Below are 20,176 nucleotides of genomic sequence, written 5' to 3'. Positions count from 1 at the left end.
GCTGAGCAGAGAGTCTGATGCAGGGCTCGATCCTAGGACCCTGGAATCATGACCTGAGCGAAAGGCAGAGGCTTAACCCACTGAGCCACCCAGGTGCCCCCCAGAATGGGACTTTAAAGGATTTCCTGTAGCCTCCCTATGCTGAGATTCAGATTCTGTCAAGGGTAGCCTACATCTTAAACAGGTACTTAAGTCTAGGAGGGCTGATACTCTCCACATTAAAGGAGTCAAGAATGGCATGCAAATGTGTGACTGCTAACATAATTTCAAAGTAAGAGAACAGTCTTTGGAGTTGGAGAGATTAGGTGTTACGTTTCAACATTGCCAGTAGCAGTGACCTTTGGCAAAGTCTCATGGTCTTTCAAGTTTCTGTTTCTTTAACTGTGACAATATTGGTCTCCTAAAACTGTTATGAGGATTAATAATAAGATAAACAATGCAATGTCTGATACGTAGTAACAGCCTAATAAATGTAAAGTATGGTTGTTATAATAGTTAGTAGTAACTTATAAGCTCCCTGTTCCAAGGACTAGGACATTCAGTGGAATGCCAGGATTTGGGGGCTATTGTATTTCATTTACCTTATCACCATTTATTTATAATGACTTATTTAGTAATGCTGGCAGTCCAGAAAAAAGTCCGCAAAACAATGAAGACTTCATCAGAGGCCTCTGGCTGGCTCAGTCAGTAGAGCCTGAGATTCTTGGTCTTGGGGTCATGAGTTCAAGCCCTACCGTTGGCCTAGAGCTTACTTTAAAAAGAAAAAAAGAAAAAGAATTCTTTAAAGGTAATGCGTCAGCCTTTGCCCGAGTTGCCTGAAGGCTAACAGAATATGCCACCCCAAAATATGCCTCTTTGTATTATTTTGAGCTGATTATTTTGAGAAACAGCAGACACAGGAGTTCTGAAAACAGAATAGAAATTACCCTTTCATAATGGAAATTTAAATTTATAAAGGAAATCTTTATTTCAGAAAGAGAATGACTAAATCACGAGAGAGTCTTGTCGGTGGAGAAGATACCAACTTAAAGATTTTAATATGCATAACAAACCTTACTTTTGTTTACTGTACTTTTCCTGGTTACTTCCCCTGACCTGACCTCCCCAATATTCTTCTTTCATCTTTATCTGAATAATAATGTAATATAATATGTATATTATATATAATATAACAATATCTTAAGCCTGAATTCTAAGCAATCTCTGAGAGTTGGTGCATCTTTCCCTAGCTCCCAAGTATACATGAGGTATACCTGTTAATGTTTTTCTCTTACTAATCTGTCATATGTCACAGGGGCCTCAAGCTGAGAACTTACAAGGATAGAAGGAAAATTATTTTTTCTTCCCTGACCCTGACTTTGTTGAAGGTGCTGACTTTGGTCTGGTTGACTCTTTGTCCTCTGCTCCCAACTTGTGCTTACTTTTAAAATGTAATGTCACAGCTTTAGTTCAAATATGGTCCTTCCTCTAAAGTCTAGGTGCCTGGGTCTCCTGGTATATTTTATTCTTGATAAATGAATAACCAAACTAGTCTTCAAGGAGAACATGCCACAATTTCCAGTTTTAGAATTCATTATTATTCTATGTATTACGTTTGCTTGTTGCACATTTTTCACTATGGGTCATTCTGATCCAGGTCAGTCTCAGCCCTTATACCAGGATCAGTGTTATATTTGGAGAGAATAGAAATATGTTTGCTTTTGAGGCTTAAGTAGCCTTCACAAGCTCCTTAATCAAAGCCTTTCTTCTTAAAGTTCTTGGCTTGGTTAAAAAAAGAAATCTCCCCTAGTCTATTATTAATTGTTACAATTTATTGAGTGGTTGTTATGTATCTCATACTTTATATACAATATCTTTAAACTTTGTAACAAGGTATACATTTTAGAGATAAGAAAACAATCTATGTAGTATTAACTTGCTCTAAGACTAGAGAGTACAAAAAAGGCCTGATTTTTCAGATTTCTGCAGGTTTGAAACAGATGTGACTTCAAAAGTCCAAGGTCAGAATTTGAACACAGACCTGGCCTAGACCTTTATGTCCTCTTCCAGCTATATTTGTGAGAACAGTCTCTGGGGTCAGACTGCTTGGCTTTAAATCTCAGTTCCAACAAATCAATAGGTGCTACTTCATAGGATAATATAGAGTGAGGAAAGAGACCCTGCAAGGGAAGGTATGAAAAAGGGAAGTACATACCACTTAATCTAGTTTTGTTGAAGCTGCTATTTCCTAAGCATTCTTCATTGACTCTGGGAGAATGCAGGATGATGCCAAGGAAAATCAGGGGCCAGGATAAAGGATTAGGAATTTTAGTTCCCTCTATCTACATAACTTATTTATTTATTTATTTATTTATTTTAAGATTTCATTCATTTGAGAGAGAGAGACAAGAGAGAGAGAGCACAAGGAGGGGAGGGGCAGAGGGAGAGGGAGAAGCAGGCTCCTTGCTGAGCAGGGAGCCCAATGTGGGGCTCATCCCAGGACCCCAGAATCATTCTGAGCTGAAGGCAGAGGCCTAACCGACTGAGCCACCCAGGCACCCCTATACAACTTTAATGCTATAGGAGAATACCAATTCAGTAATTCAATTTACTTATGTAAAGGATAAGCAAGCAATAACTATACAATATAGATATCTTTAAAAATTCCTCTAAATAGATATTCAAGTTCATTTCAAGTGCCAATGATCATGTAATGTGCCAAGAAAATCAAGATGAGTAAGATTTGATTCCTGTTCTTAAAAGGTTCACAATCTAGCTTAAGTGCTATAACAAGGGGAGGTCAACAAAACATTATGTGTAATGATTAACTCTGCTTAGAGGGCTGTGGTGTCTAAGAAAACTTTCAGAGATGTCAGACATTAGTCAGTTTGGACATTAAATTGTTGGACAAAAACTTTACATTTGGGTTGGCTTGGTATAAAGATAAAGTGATCCTTTCTCAGCTCTTTCTTAGTCTTCCAAGAGGCTAAAAGTATCAGATATAATGAATCTACCATTGGGATCAGGTAGTTAACTGTTGTATGGTTTAGAGTTGTTTTTTTGTTGCTGTTCATTGCCTCGGATGGATAAAAATCTGTCTTTAATCAAGAATTAGTCCAAGCAGAGGGGTGCCTGGGTGGCTCAGTCAGTTGTTTGTCTGCCTTCAGCTCAGGTCATGATCTCAGGGTCCTGGGATCGAGCCCCGCATCGGGCTCCCTGTTCAGCGGGGAGTCTGCTTCTCCCTCTCCTGCTCTCTCTCGCTCTCTCCCCCTCAAACAAATAACTAAAATCTTAAAAAAAAAAAAAAAAAAAAAGAATTAGTCCAAGTATTCTAAGAGTTAATCCTAGGTAAATGTGAATCAGTATGTCAATTCCCCAGCTCTCCATTTCCCCACTTTGTAAGAAGTACCTTAATGAGATGAATATACATAGCAGAAAGACTGTTTGGTCTAAATATCAAAGTTTATTGAAATAAAATATAATCTATAATAAAAAATACTAAAGGTGTTATCACTGGTTACAGTTTTAAGTACATTAACAAAAAATCCAACATTTTAATCCAAGAATGACACTATCCTTGTGGTACAATAACAAACATGAAATTAAATGTTGAATAATACTGAATAATTCTGTCAGAAATATTTTATACTTTCCCATCTATGGTCACTATGCCTTTTTTAAAGGAATATTCTCCAAAAGTAAAATTCTCAAAACTTGTTTAAGACATAGTTTTTACAATTAAATAGTTTAAACATAATTAGCATTTTAAACCAATTAACCTTCTTTCATAGAAATTCAGTTCAATTCTAAGTTGGGTAGATACTTTTAGGTGTCATTTGAAAAATGTATTTCAATGCTGTCTTATATCCATCTCTACGGTCACTATTACTCTCAAATTGCAATTAAAGCTGGTCATAGAGCAAAATGAACGAATTAGAAGTAGAAAGGGCGTTAAGATAGCAAAGAAAAAGAGGAGGAAAGAACAAGCGTTCATACACTATATATTTAAATTCTTTAAGAACTCTACTTCAATTGGCCAATCTTGGCCTAACACAAGCGATCTATGATATGTCATAGCAACTTCCTGACCCCCGTAGTAGGACATGAAAGTGGAGGCAGAAAATTTCTTTCTTCTTACTACATTTCAAGATCACTTGCTCTGTGGTCATGATACTATTTCACTTGCTATTCCCCCTGAAATTGGCCACATCCAATTATTCTGCACAATTCAAGGAAGAAGACTCAAATGCACTAACTTTAGGAGATGACTTTCAGGTACAAGTGAAGATTATCCCTTTTGCTGACTGTTGTGTAGCAAGCATACATCAGTCTTCTATCATATTGTCCTACTTGTCATGTGTGGGTCTGTGTAAACAGTGGTTGTCATTTTATTGAGGAAAATCGCTTTTTAACAAAAACCATTTTTCAAATCCCCATCTTTAAAAATCTGTAAAGCTATGGTATCCCATGTACTCTGGAAAAAAATGATTACCCCATACAACTAAGACGTAAAAGGGAATAAAAACTGACAAAATTGAGAATACCAGACATCTTCAAAGATTAAATGCCAATCTTAGTCTTTAAACATACTGTTAGTTAGAACTACTTTATAGTGGTATTTTAGTGATAATGCCTGTTTGGAAAGGTCACTGATTTGGGAATTTAAATGGGCATTTCAGTTTCCTGACTTCCTATTTAAAGGTGTGACCACTAGACCCAACGAACCCAGGATCACCTTCAGAAGAATTTTGCTTTGTGCATTCTTTAACTACAGGATATTACAGTGAGGAAGGATATGAAGTTTTTTAAGTTAATGACATTATTGATTCAAAAAAATTCTTAAAATTAATATCAAATAGATGCATTACAGAATAATACTAGAGCTTTTTGTCTTTTAAATCTATAGTGATTTATAGTTTAGGTTTTATATTTCTGCCATAGTATTTCAATACCTTATCTGGGATAGTACCATGTTCTTAAAAATACCAGTTATAGGCAGAGAAGTCTAAATCTCAGGACAATAGGACAAAGCAGAACTTGATAATAGTTCAGCTATTGTTGAAAACTTTGACCTATTTTTGAGTTTAACTGTTTTAACAGAAAAGTGAAATTAGAAACTAGGATACTTTATGTAAAAATACATACACATATTCACAATGTATTGAACTCTAATTTCTAACAGCAGAGATACTGGTATTAAGTAACAGACATTTGTTAATTAAAATTTAGATAGATCTTCAAAAGAAGTTAAAATTACTTGGGTCCTGCAATCTGGTCCCTCAGACTCCATTTTCTCTGTTTTGCAGTTTTTTGGCCAAGAAGGCTTCAATTTTAAACTTCAGTTTGTTTTAAAGTGTTACTTGAGAAAAGTAACCTCAGTTCTTCATAAGATTTTCTCAGCAGCTGTGGAAATATTGGATATCAGTTAAAAAAAAGAAAAAACAAAATAAAAAACCACTATAATCTCCGAGGACCGAAGAATTCTGATTTTCAGTCACTTTCTAAAAGGAATTCATCTGCACATTATCAAATAACATTTTATACTAAAAAACAGAAATAATTCAAATAGCCCTAAAAATGACAGTATTTGACAGATCTAAATGAATTCCATCCATGCACAAAACTAATGCATATATGCATTAGTAACCTGATACCACTGTACTTTGTTCCATGGAGAAAAAGGCAAAGAGAATCTAAATATTTAGATATATGAAAGATACTGGGAAAAATAGACTTTTAATACTCTCAAAATACTCTCAACTTTGATTAGAACACAAAAGCAACCATAAAATACACTTTGGGAAGAGATGATGCCATACTCAAAGATAAGATAATCCTACAAATTTTAATAGCATTAAAAAAACTGACTTTTAAGAAATATTGTCATTGGGAAAAAGATCTCCACACTCAAGAACAAAAACTGTAATATTTATTATTATTTAAGTAATATTCTGAGCTTATACTATGCCCTTTATTCAGGAGTATAAAGCACTAAAAAAATGAGCATCTTTTACATATTTAAAATAAAGTGAGGCACAGAAAGTTTGCCCCTGGCAAGATAAAATCTAGATTTTTTAGACCTAAAACAGTTCAGACTTCCACATTTCCCCATTTGTATTTCCTTAAAATACAAATTATGTACTATCTTTAATGCTTCCATCTTATTTTATCAAGCATTAGTAAGTTTACAGTGATAGTTTAAGTCGTATGCCCAAGTGTTGTATGATAGGTAAAGCCTGTTAAGTTTTCCATTATATTTTAAAATAACTTGTATATTTAATAGGACATTAAATGAAATGTAGTAATCAACTTGCTTTTTTGCTTAAAAGAATTTTTTTAAAATAAATGAGTTTGAGGATAATTCTGGAAATTCTTGCCTTGAATATTTCTCCAGTAGGACTTTACAGATATCCGCTTCATATGCCAACATTAATACAGGAACCATAACAATTCTTTCCTTAAATGTCTATTTGACTTCGAGTCCTCTTTCCTCTCAAGATCTTTCTTAGTGACCTGAGCTGGTGATTCAGTAAAAACAAAGTACTATGGTTTTGTGCAAGTACAAAATGGTTAACGTTGGGTTCAGTCAACTAATCTCTGATACTAACTTGTTTGATTAAGCTAAGATCAGGAAGTATGAGGAAGAATTTGAAACATAATATGGGATAAATTGTCAAATACTAGAAATATGAGACACTAAAACAAAATATATTCCAAAACTTAATCCTAAACTTAAATCTATGCCTCATTCCACTGCTAAATGACACCTTGAAACATGGAAGAAGTTACTTCCCTCCGCACACTGGACCCCTAAGCAGCCAATGCCAATTTTAGCTGCCTCAAACTGCTTAGCTTATGTATGTACATATGTATGTGTGTGTATTCTTAATGGTAATTCTTAAATTGGAGGGAAAGTTCCCAGATTCTTTTGATAATAAAAATCAACGGATCCTTGCTTCAGAAACACACAGATAAACACACACAAATACTTCTAAGTGTTGATTACCTATTGTAAATCACAGCATTGTTAACTCAATGGGATTACACATCAGGACAATTTTCATATTCGTAAGGAAGACTGGTCACTAAACTTAAGGAATAGCTTTTGAAAGTACAAGAAAGTGTAGTGACCATATATCCACTCATTCATGTCTCTTTTGCTAAATCTAACAGCGACTGGTTGATGCAAACGTGTCCCTAATCTAGCCTATAAAGATTAACAACAAAAATGTTTAAGTTCTATCTTGTTAGCAATTCATGTAACAATTTTCAAGTACTACAAAATACTGAAGGAAAGACTTGACTATACCACTATCAAATTCCAATGTACCCAAACCAGCAATGAAACCTCTGAATGTATAATTTGTTGCCATGAGCAAAATATAAAAAAATAAAGACACAATAGCTCTAACCTTCAAGGATGGAAAACCAGTTATCTCCAAGAAGTTTGTTTTAACAGAACTGAACATTTAATTTTTTCCTCACAGTAATCAAAGCAAACATTTTATCATTATTACTCTTGGTATATCAAACTGAAGTCCAGGAATGTAAGAAAGTCTGACTTGGAAATATTACATAGAAAAAAGGTTGAATTAACAAACACATTACATTTTTTTAGTTATATTTTGTAAGTATACATTGACATCTACTTATCTGATAGCAGCACTGCTGGTTTTGAGTTTTTTTTTTTTTTTTTCTTCCAGAGGGAATGCAGAATGGCAGTATTATCTTTGGAACAAATTAAGAAGATAGTAACAAATAACAGAAGAATAACTTTTACACATATATTTCTCAAGGGTAATAAATAGATAAGTATATAATTATGGAAAAATATGCCTCAAATACGCTTTTTAAAATTTCTCAGGGTTTGCTGTTTTGCTTTTTCTTATTAAAATATAGTGCACTGTCACTACTATCTATTCTAGGAAAAACAAACCCTGAGGTTTGAGTTTCCTCCTTCAACCAATAGAGTGGTATCAAGAGTAAACTTGGACTAAGGTCAACCTGCTTGAGCCAACAGAGAATTCTGTAGTACATCTGATTACTTTACCAATGTACACATATTCTAGGTTATTAACTAGAGACTCACCAAATATTCTGTATCAAAGTTTTACACCCCAAACAGGTTCTCTGATGATTTATCATGCTAGCATGGGAAATCTGAAGGAGTATGGTATAACATAACTACACATGCAATACAGAAGGACATGACATAAAAGATACAGCTTGACCCTGGATTTTTCCCTTAGAATAATTCCTTCCATAAATAAGACTTTACTTTTTATTTTTACATATAGACCCATCCTATAAGTGGTATTGGATCATGGAGAATGTTAAGGACATAGCTTAAGAACTCTAGACCACATTTTTTTGTAGTCTATTGTCGCCCTAACCCCAAGAACATTCTCCAAGTGGATGCTCAGGTTAGATTAAGTTGCTCTTAAACAAATTTACTGAGGCTTAGAATGTAAATCACGTAACTACTTGGAGCAGCAATAGTCTCTTCAAAAATAACTAAAACAAACTTTTAAATATAAAGCATATAAAAAGGACTATTAAGGATAGTAGAAATACAGGAAAATATGTGTTGCCTCATAATAAAGTTCAATAAATATTTCTTTCTGAATCCTATAAACACTACAAGATGTTATAGGTCTATTTGGTTCCCATAAGTTAAAAAAAAATCTGATTGCTTTTACCTCCTAAGTCTTATCTATTTTTCAAACAGATTTTTATTAATGCTTTTTCACTAGTCTCAGAGATTATTTCTAATTTCCTTTCAGAAATGTGCTTTTTTGTTGGCTTTAATAAGTATACTTAATTTCCAGCAAATAAACATGATTTAAATTTTAAGGTTCAAGGTAATTCTAGAAAAAGGTAGACATTGAACTATCTGCTTTTCTACAACCCATATTTACAAGGCCTAGCATCCACTGTGGTTTCCTTCTTATACTCAGTTATCACACTGTCAATAAATAGTAACTGTAGTACAAGTTACCTATATTAAAGATTTCAAAATTCCTCAAAATTTCACAACACTACAAAGTCATTAATATCTGATTTTGATAGAATATGAGTATTATTGTTATGCAATTCTTTGCTATTGGAAAAGAAATACAAACTGTTTTTTCTATCTAAATTAAACCCAAACTCCATTATCAGTTCTCAAGATAATATCTAAAATGTACATTCCTAAAGAAAGGTAAAGCTGTTCAAGGGCTGAACTAGTCCAATACGGGATTAAGGGTTATTTATTTCTGTTATTTTTTATCTTGGTTCTTTTGTTTTTTGTTTTTGTTTTTTCTTTTTACATCCCTATATTAAACTCCTGGTTTCTCTTGGATTAGATCATAATTTAACATTGTAAAAATTAATTTCAGAAACTATTGTGCTAATATTTAGATTTCAGGAAGGAATCAGACAAAATAAGTTACCTCTATTCATTGTTAGAACAGAAGATAAAATAGCTTACTAACTGATATGAGTTATGAATGTCACTATGACACAAAATTTGCTGTGATTTGCTTATTTGGCTACAAGTGCAGTATTTTTCATGAATGATAACACACAGCATTTCCAACTTGTAACATGAAACTCCAGCTCATAAAGAGTATACTGTGTGACTTGAAAAAGTCTGATTGTAACTAAGTAACAACCTTTCCCCTGAAAAACATGAACAAAATCCATTGGGAAATCAGGCACAGACGGTATTTATCGGTTTTTCTTCCTTTCCTCCTGTGGTTTTGTTTCTCAAGACATATAGATGCATCCAACAGAATCCAACACTTGTTACAAAATGACACAGCTATTTTTGTCCTTTTCTTTCTCTTTATCTTTTTCTCGAGGTTCCTTTCGTTTACGTTCACTATTCCCAGGTTGTCTTCTACTTGGAGAGGCTTGTGCTGGCTGGCTTTGCTTTAAGAAAAATAAACAGGAAGAAATTACCTCAACTTTCTAAGGTGCTTAATCATAGTTATCTAGAAGGAAAAACCACAAGAGTGAAAGGAATCATTAATGGAAAAAAGTTACTTGTACACAGACTTGTTATGTTACATGGTATCTGAGTAACTGCCTCTGTCATTTTGGATAGATCTAATTAATGTATCCATTATTCTAAGTAAATGGAATTTCAAACAGTAAATAATGTATAGGATTATATTCCCTGAAATCTCAAATTCAAGAAATATTTATGTTAAAGTTTAGAAAATGTTAAAAAAAGAAAAGGTGATGTTTGGTAAATTAAGTTCCCTAAAACCTCATTAAACTATAATAAATCTCATTAATATAATAAGCATTTTAAAGGAGAAAAATGAAAATCCTGAGAACTTTGAGTGTGAAGTAAGTGTATTCTGTGAAATAAGAACATTTTTAATGAAAAGGTACTTATAATATGGTAGGTTTTAACTTTTAAACTTGGAATAGTCAACATTTGAACTAGGAATAGAAATAACTTGGTTTAATGGAGACCTCTATGTTTAATGTTTCATCAGACCTTAAAGCCCATCTTGTTTTCTTGTATACCCAAGACAAAGAAACCGTTCTGGCATGGTACAGTTAAACATAAAAGAAGGGAAATATTTTTTTCATTTAATAAAATGAGATTTAATATAAAGAAACCCAATTAATAGTCACATTTTCAGTGCTTCATATGTTTAACTAGGAAAAGTAGAAAGGTGCTAATAACCTTTGTTGAATACTTAGTACATGTCAGACATTGGGTTAAGTACTAACATTATTTGTTCTTACCCACAAATCTAACAGTTAAGCATTATCTTTTATTTTCAAGATAGGGAAAATGGGGCTAAGAGAAGTAAAGGACTTTGTCCAAGGTGTTAGTTACAACTAGCATGGGGAGAGAGAAGAAGGAAATGGAATCCATGTCTATCTGGCTCTGAAGTCTACATTCTTCCTAGTAGTACCTCATACTGCCCTCTAATTGTTACAAAAGACTTTGTTCCCATTCATTTATATTCTTTGGAGCTATTAACAATTTAAAAAATACATTTGATTCAGTTGCACCAAAAATAATAAAATACTTAGGAAAAAACTTAACAAAAGAGATGAAAGATCTGTACTCTGAAAATTATAAAGTACCGATGAAAGAAACTGAAGACAACACAAAGAAATATAAAGATATTCCCCACTCATGGATTGGAAGAACAAATATTATTAAAATGTCTATACTACCCAAAGCAATCTACAGATTTAATGCAATCCCTATCAAAATTCCAACAGCATTTTTCACAGAGTTAGAACAAACAATCCTAAAATTTGCATGAAATCACAAAAAATACTGAATAGCCAAAGCAATCTTGGAAAAGAAAAACAAAACTGGAGGTCTCATAATTCCAGACTTCAAATTATATTACAGAAGTTGTAGTAATCAAAACAGTATGATTCTGGGGCACTTGGCTGGCTTAGTCAGAAGAGCATGCCACTCTAGATCTCAGGGTCATGAGTTTGAGCCCCATGTTTGGTGTGGAGATTAAAGTAAAAAAAGAAAAAACGGTATGATACTGGCACAAAAATAGAGACAGACATTAATGGAACAGGATAGAAAATATACAAATAAACCTATAGTTATATAGTCAACTAATCTTTGACAAAGGAGTAAAGAATATGCAACAGGAAAAAGTCTCTTCGACAAATGGCATTGAGAAAACTGGACAGCTCATGCAAAGGAATGAAACTGGACCACTTTCGTACACCACACATAAAAATAAACTCAAAACAGATTAAGGACCTAAATGTGAGACCTGAAACCATAAAAATACCAGAAGAGAGCATAGGCAATAATTTCTCTGACATCAGCCATAATAACATCTTTGTTATTATGTTAGATATGTCAGGACACATATCTATCTCCTGACACAAGGGAAACAAAAGTAAAAATAAACTATTGGGACTACATCAAAATAAAAAGCTCTGCACAGCAAAGGAAACAATCAATAAAACTAGAAGAAAACCTACTGAATGGGAAAAGATATTTGTAAATGACATATCTGATAAAGGGTTAGTATCCAAAATATATAAAGAACATCTACAACTCAACACCAAGAAAACAAATGATCCAAATAAAAATGGGCGGAAGAAGGGGTGCCTAGGTGGCTTAGTTGGTTGAGCGTCTGACTCTTGGTTCGGCTCAGTTCGTGGTCTCACAGTTGTGGGATTGAGCCCCACACTGGGCTCTGCACTCAGGGCAGATTCTGCTTCAGATCCCCTTTCCCTCACCTTCCCGCTCGCTCACTTACTCCCCTTTAAGTAAATAAATAATTAAAAAATAAAAAAGTGAAAAATGGGCAGAAGACATAAAGAAATAAACAGGCATTTCTCCAAAGAAGTCATACAGATGGCCAACAGACACATGAAAAGATACTCCATATCAGTCATCATTAGGGAAATGCAAATCAAAACCACAATGAAATATCACCTTACATCTGTCAGAATGGCTAAATTCAAAAACATAAGACTTGGTGAGGATGTGGAGAAAAAGGAACCCTCATGCACTGGTGGTAATGCAGACTGATGCAGCTACTGTGAAAGACAATATGGAGATTCCTCAAAAAATTAAAAACAGAACTACCCTATGACCCAGCAATTACACTACTGGGTATTTACCTAAAGAATACAAAATACTAATTCAAAGGGATACATGCACTCCTATGTTTACTGCAGCATTATTTGTAATAGCCAAATTATGGAAGCAAACTAAGTGTCCATCAATAGACAAATGGATAGATACATGGTATACATACAATGGAATATTATTCAGCCACGAAAAAGAATGGAATCCTGCCATTTGCAACAACATGGATGGAGCTAGACAGTATAGCACTTAGTGAAATAAGCCGGAGAAGCCAGTCAGTATGATTTCACTCATACGTGGAATTTTAGAAACAAAACTAAATGAACAAAGAAAGAAGAAAAGACAAACCCCAAAATGGACTCTTAACCATAAATAACAGACAGATGCTTCCCAGAGGGGAAGTGGATGGAGACAGAGGAATGGGGGGAATAGGTGAAGGCGATTAAAAGTACACTTAGTTTGACAAGCATTGAGTAATGCATAGAATTGTTAAATCACTATGTTGTACACCTGAAACTAATATAACACTGTATGTTAACTATGCTGGAATTAAAATTAAAAAAACAAAAAAACAAAAAACAACTGAAGGGGCGCCTGGGTGGCTCAGTCGGTTAAGCTTCGACTCTTGATCTCAGCTCAGGTCCTGATCTCAGGGTCGTGAGTTCAAGCCCCGCGTTGGGCTCCACACTGGGCGTGGAGCCTACTTAAAAAACAAAACAAACAAAACAAAAAACAAAACTGAAAAATCTTGCCATCAGAAACTCAGGAAAAATAATTTCACTAAATGAGAAATATATTAAGATAATCACAAACTTATGACAATGCCATGAAACCATGGATGCTAAAATGCTAACAAAGCTCAAGAGTCAATACCTAATTTAAAAATAGTTATCTCAGTATAAATTTCTCTGTTGCTAAACTCATCATTGTATTTAAGAATCAGAACACTAGTTTTTACCTGGGCCTGTGTAGAAGCAGAAGCAGCAGCGGCTGCTGCTTGTTCCTGCTCCTGATAATATTGAGAAGCCCGTCTATCCTCTTCTTCTTGGAGTTTCTTTGCTAGTTCCAAATCACTGATTCCTTCAGGTATTTGTTCCCAATTGATCTCTTGGCTCTGCTGTTCTTGTTGTAGAGATAATGCCATAAGGTAGTCCTAAGAAATTAAATTATAACCATCTTTAGCTATGAGAGTTTACTCAAGAACTGAGGAGTATAAACACAGAGGTTACAAAACTAAGAGGAAGGCTTCTTAAAAACATAACAGAGTTTAAATATAAAAACTAAAGTTACCTAAATATTTCTGTTTGAGAGCCATAATCTCAGTGATGTTGCTATTAGTTGCTATTATTCTAAATATTCTTGGAATTCATTTAAAATTATTCCTAGCATTAGCATATAAAGCATTCAAGAAAGCTTTAAAAACAACTCATCTAAAAAAACCAACCCCCGCCCAACCCCTTGGCAAAACTTTCCTTAGGGGCACCTGGCTGGCTTTGTCTATAGAGCATGCATCTCTTGATCTTGGGGTCTTGAATTCAAGCCCCATGTTGTGCACAGAGCCTACTTTAAAAACAAACAAACAAAAAATAAGCTTCCCCCCAATTTATGAAAGAAACATGTCTGTAGAAAATTGAGACAAAATTAAAAAGTGTAAATAAGTTAAAATTACCTTATCATTACACAACGGTAACTATTGTTAACAACAGACATATCCACCTAGTTTTTTCTACATTCACATACAAACGCAAACATATTTCCCAACCTCCCATTAATGTCATAAAAGTCTTGTTTTTAAAAAAATCAAAGAATTTCCCAAATCATGTATTAAATGTTCTTCCAAAACATGATTTTTAAAACCAACATAATGCCCATCATACAGCGATATTCAATTACTTAACCACCTCCTCCTTCCTCCCACAAACACCCCCAAATTATTTCCTATGAGAAAATGTGATGCATCTTTGCTGAAGGTTATATTATCTAACTTCACACCCACGTTTATAAAGAATTAGTATGAACAGAACTTGACTACTTTGTGCATCTCCCCCAAACTACCCTCAAAATTAGAGAACTTTAATTACCCACAGAGGATATCTAAAAGGTCGTTGCCTAAGAAGACTTTGTACTATCTAGCATGAATATCTTATTTAATTCAATTTTTTCTCCTCACTTCTTCAAATTGCTCTTTGCCACATCCCATGGTCTTAAATTCACTCCTTCCTTGCAACTTCCACAGACATTATCCTTTATCTTTTTTTTTCTCAGCATCTTACAACTTTACTACTGTGGCAACTTATTGCTTTACCTTCATTCCCTCTGCTCTGGTATTTTTTTTACATACAGCGTTAGAAAAACCTTACACATTTCTGTCAAGTAATATTTTTTCAAATGCCCCATAAAGTTTCTGAAGGAAAATGAGCATGTTATTATAGATATTTGTATACTTAACTTCCGAGAGTCCTAGAAAGATCAGCATTTGTTTGAACCCAGTATTCTTCTGTGCACTCACAGCTTACTATTCAAAGTGCCATTATAAAACTTAACATATAATTATTAGTTGGTCAAATATTTGCCTCTCTGTTAGACTGTAGAATTCTTGAGGACAGAGCTAAATGATTTATCTTTGAATCCCCAGGACCTTGTTACTAGTGCCAGGAACACAACTCAATAAATATTGGCTAAATGAACAGTCTCTATGTACTCGAATTGTTAGTATCAGAAACATGTGCCAACTGTTCAACATAACTATGTTTCTGCCTCAGTCAGGGAAGAAGTCTCAACACCGTTATACTTCTAGGAATAAGTACACTTGTGGCTCCAAGACTGCTCACCTAGAGCAGTCTCCGTTCTACATGAGAATTCCACTCATTAGTGCAGCTCTTGCTCTAAGTGTCAGCTTACCCTGGAGTCTAAGGCTTAGAACACCCACCTACTTTTTTACCCTCTCTTTCTCCTACTTCTGACTAGCCAAAATATATCTCTAATCTGTGCTCAGCTCATCTCTACCACCATGGCTAAGCCATCATTACCTTTAGCTTGAATTGCTAGTCTCTGCTTATACCTGTGTCGTCTGTTTACACCTATGCATTCCTCACATAGTAGCCTTTAAGAAAGGTAAAGTAGATCATCTCACTTCCATGTTTAACACTTGGCATATCTTTCCTATTATAGCTTAGAATAAAATTCAAACTGTACCTTTGGCCTTCAGAATTCAATATAATCTGGCCTTCTAAACCAAAATGTATAATCAATGTATAACATGTAAAATTATCACTTACTGATTTAGGAAATGTCAGGAATATCTCACAATAAGTCTTTTTTTTTTTAAGATTTTATTTATTTATTTGACAGACAGAGATCACAAGTAGGCAGAGAGGCAGGCAGAGAGAGAGGGGGAAGAAGGCTCCCCGCTGAGCAGAGAGCCCGATGTGGGGCTCAATCCCAGGACCCCAAGATCATGCCCTGAGCCGAAGGCAGAGGCTTTAACCCACTGAGCCACCCAGGAGCCCCCTCACAGTAAGTCTTTAATTCAAAAGTTTTAGATAACTGAATTCACATTTGAAAGGAATGAGCATTTTAATTTTTATTCTGTTAAAAATATTTTATTTATTAGGGGGAGAGGCAGAGAATCCACATGGGGCTCGATCCCAGGACCCTGAGATCATGACCACAGCCAAAGTCAGATGCTTAACTGACAGCCACCCAGACACCCCGAAAGCAAGAGCATTTAAAACCATATGAAGAAGACAAATTTACCTGATCTATCTGATCTTGCTGTCCTCTATATACGGTTTCAGGATCTGAAGGAGGCCGCAGATGAAATTCTGAGTCACAGAAATTTCCATCACCATCCACATTGTGTAGGCTTTCCCAAACAACTTTTTCTTCAGTAAGAAACCCCTGGTCTGTTACCAGCAAATACAGTAGACCCTTAATAAGAAAGAGAAAGGACTATTAAATTGACCAAAACTAGTTAACACTTAAGGGAAATTTTATCACCTGTATGTTTAAAGCATATTAGTTATTCCTAATAGTTAGATATAATAAATAGTAGACAAAGTAGATACCTTATTTGTTCTCTGAATTAGGTCTACCTGGCTTTGAATATAGTTTATAATTGGTATGCTGTAGTATAACAAGAAGTAGGAAGCTGCTGGTAGGTTAAACTACTACACAACTTATTAGTAAACCTTTGGGGGTTTATAATCTCATTTCTTTTTTTTTTTTTAATTTTTTTTAAAATTTATTTATTTGTTAGAGAGAGAGAGAGCGAGCGAGCACAGGCAGACAGAGTGGCAGGCAGAGGCAGAGGGAGAAGCAGGCTCCCCGCTGAGCAGGGAGCCCGATGTGGGACTCAATCCCAAGATGCTGGGATCACGACCTGAGCCGAAGGCAGCCGCTTAACCAACTGAGCCACCCAGGCGTCCCTATAATCTCATTTCATAAAATAGAAATATACTATACAAGTTCCTTAAATACATATCAGGTAACAAGACACAGTCAAAATAAAATGATATCACACTGCCTATTTATTAAAAATAAAAAATTAAGTCTATATGACTAATCCAATCCAAACAATTTTTTTCTTTTTCTGCTAGCACTATTAGCTGTTCTTCTTTCATATACCAACAGTACTTTGCACTTATTTCTATTAGAGCATTGAATCACACCGTGCCACGATTGTTTCCCTGGCCTCGTTCCCAGACTATGTTTTTAAATCTCTGTTATATCTTGGCCTAGTGTAAGGTGCATCATAAAGTTGAAGTCTAGTATGTATTCACTCAATTAATGAATTAAGTTGTATTTACAGTCATCACCACAGAATTTAGTACCAACCTCTAATTTTTCATATGCATTAGTTCTAACTCCAATCATATGTAAAGCATCCCTATGATACCATATAAGATTTATAAGCCATTTTTAGTTCAGATCTGCCAAAGATATGACTTCCATTTACTTGCTTAGGGTTCCCACTGGTTAATATGGTATTTGTTGTTGCACAGGATTCATGCTTCTCATATTCTCTCATTAAAATTAAACTTAATAATTAAGAATAAGAAATTCCTTTAGAGAGATTGGTGGTAGGGTTAGAGAAATCCCTGGATAGAACCATAACTCTATGGTCAACTAATCTTCAACAAAGCAGGAAAGAATATCCAATGGGGAAAAGACAGTCTCTTCAACAAATGCTGTTGAGAAAACTGGACAACAACATGCAGAAGAATGAGAGTGACCACTTTCTTACACCGTACACAAAAATAAATTCAAAATGGCTGAGAGACCTAAATGTGAGACCTGAAACTGTAAAAATACTAGAGGAGAAAACAGGCGGTAAGCTCTTTGACATCACCCGTAGCAACTTCTTACTAGATACATTTCCTGAGGTAAAGGAAACAAAAGCAAAAATAAACTATAGGACTTCATCAAGATAAAAAGCTGCTGCACAGTGAAGGAAACAATTAAGAAAAAAAACAAAAACCTAAAGGCAACCTTTGGAACAGGAGAAGGTATCTGTAAATAACATTTGGGATAAAGGGTTAGTATCCAAAATATATAAAGAACTTGTACAACATCCAAAAAACCACAAATAATTCAGTTAAACTGAAGATATGAACAGAAGATATAAACAGAAGATATGAAGAGACGTCTTTCCCAAAGAAGAAATAGAGATGACTAACAGATACATGAAAAGATGCTCAACATCACTCATCATCAGGGAAATGCAAATCATGAGGTTATCACCTAACACCTGTTAAGAATGGCTAAAATTAACAACACAGGAAACAACAGATGTTGGCGAGGATGCAGCAAAAGGGGAACCCTCCTACACTGTTAATGGGAATGCAAGCTGTGCAGCCAAGCTGGAAAACAGTATGGAGGTTGCTCAAAAAGTTAAAAATAGAGCTACCCTATGACCCAGCAATTGCACTACTAAGTATTTGCCCAAAGGATACAAGAGTACTGAATTGAAGGGATACATGCACTCTGATGTTTATAGCAGCATTACCTACAATAGCCAAATTATGGAAAGAGGCCAAATGTCCACTGATTGATGGAGATATATCTCCATATCCACATGTGTAATACACACACACACACACACACACACACACACACACACACACGGAATATTACTCAGCCATAAAAAGGAATGAAATCTTGCCATTTACAAGAAACTATTGACTAAACTCTGAAGCTTTAAAAAACTAAGTAATTATTCTTTTTGAACATTTACCATATGTCCAGCACTGTGTGACGCAGCTATTCCTAAATCTAAAATAGGAAATCTTTCCTACTGCCTACCACCAGTTACATCTAAGAATTAGCTATAGATAATGATTAATTTATATGGTCATTGAAATTACTATAGCAATATAAGAAGTATTCATAAAGAAAAACATTTTGTCATATACAGTTTAAAGACATTGCTTTAAGCAAAAATTATGATGTGATATCTCATTCTTTTTTAATCAAGTAGGTTCTAGTTCATCAAATATTTGAATACCTACCATATACTCAGTACTATGCTAAGTGCTTGAGGATTCGTGTCATGAAAAGTAAGGATCTTTCCTTACTTTATATTAGGTAACCCTTTTATGTTCTTCCATAAATACTGCACTTACCACTATCACAGCACTTTATACATCGAACTGTAGTTGTGTGTCTATTTACTTATCTGTTGTAATGTATTTCAAGCTCCTTGAGGACCAGAGTCATATTTTATTCATCCATATATCCTCATTACCTAACATATTTTTAATATCCAGAAGGGTCTACTTTGCCCTAAAATAATTTAAAAGAAAAAAGTTCTTTAAAGAAGCAAAAAAAGTTCTAAAAGTTCTTTCCAGCCAATTTTCCACTGAATAGATCTGACCATTCTATGTATATACTTACCAGAGTATATTTTAATATACCATTATATTACATAATACAGTATCTAGGTTTTACGATTTATTTTATTTAAGTCCTATATTAGAGTGGCTACTTACTAGGAGAGAAATTACAGTATTATTCTCCAAATCACACTTTAAGATGGGTAAATTCTGGGAGGGTTTTACTGAAAGCTATTGCCATCCATAGCATACGAATACTTACAAGTTTAACAAAAATGGTGTTTCTTTCTTAAAATAGGTGACCTGTCTTCTCATGGACCATCAGTCTCAATTTCTTCCCCTTTTAGATCTTGACATTTATCAAAGAAGTCTGTAGTCTACTGTCAATAATGTTAGTTATTACTCAACAGTTCCTTTATATAACTGCATTGTAGAATCGCAAAGTGGGTGTGCCTGGGTGGCTCAGTGGGTTAAGCCTCTGCCTTCAGCTCAGGTCATGATCTCAGCATCCTGGGATCAAGCCCCGCATGGGGCTCTCTGTTCAGCGGGGAGTCTGCTTCCCCCTCTCTCTGCCTGCTTTTCTGCCTACTTGTGATCTCTCACTCTGTCAAATAAATAAATAAAATCTTTAAGAATCGCAAAGTGTGTATTAATATAGTATGGAATAGTTTAGGCCCATTGGTTCCTGAGAGTCCACAATTAAATGACCATCAAGAATAGTTCTTGCTTGGGAACCTGGGGGGATCAGTTGGTTAAGCGTCTGCCTTCAGCTCAGGTC

At 34.7% G+C, this 20,176-nt stretch overlaps 1 protein-coding gene across 1 annotated transcript in view; it reads right to left on the bottom strand.

Annotated features, from left to right (window-relative positions):
- Positions 1-9,101: 9,101 nt before the first annotated feature.
- The window catches only part of MINDY2 (MINDY lysine 48 deubiquitinase 2), a 73,180-nt gene continuing 62,105 nt past the window's right edge, over positions 9,102-20,176 (bottom strand). The window contains exons 7-9 of the mRNA XM_080808174.1: positions 16,322-16,495; positions 13,524-13,718; positions 9,102-9,894 (exon numbers count right to left, since the gene is read on the bottom strand). Of these exons, the coding sequence (XP_080664300.1) occupies positions 9,769-9,894; positions 13,524-13,718; positions 16,322-16,495 (495 nt within the window). The 3' untranslated portion in view covers positions 9,102-9,768. The remainder of the gene's footprint in view (positions 9,895-13,523; positions 13,719-16,321; positions 16,496-20,176) is intronic.

This window comes from Martes martes, assembly GCF_963455335.1.
Source record: "Martes martes genome assembly, chromosome: 7".
Taxonomy (NCBI): domain Eukaryota; kingdom Metazoa; phylum Chordata; class Mammalia; order Carnivora; family Mustelidae; genus Martes; species Martes martes.
The sequence above is the reverse complement of the archived record's forward strand: the minus strand, read 5'-3'. Positions and strand labels throughout refer to the sequence as shown.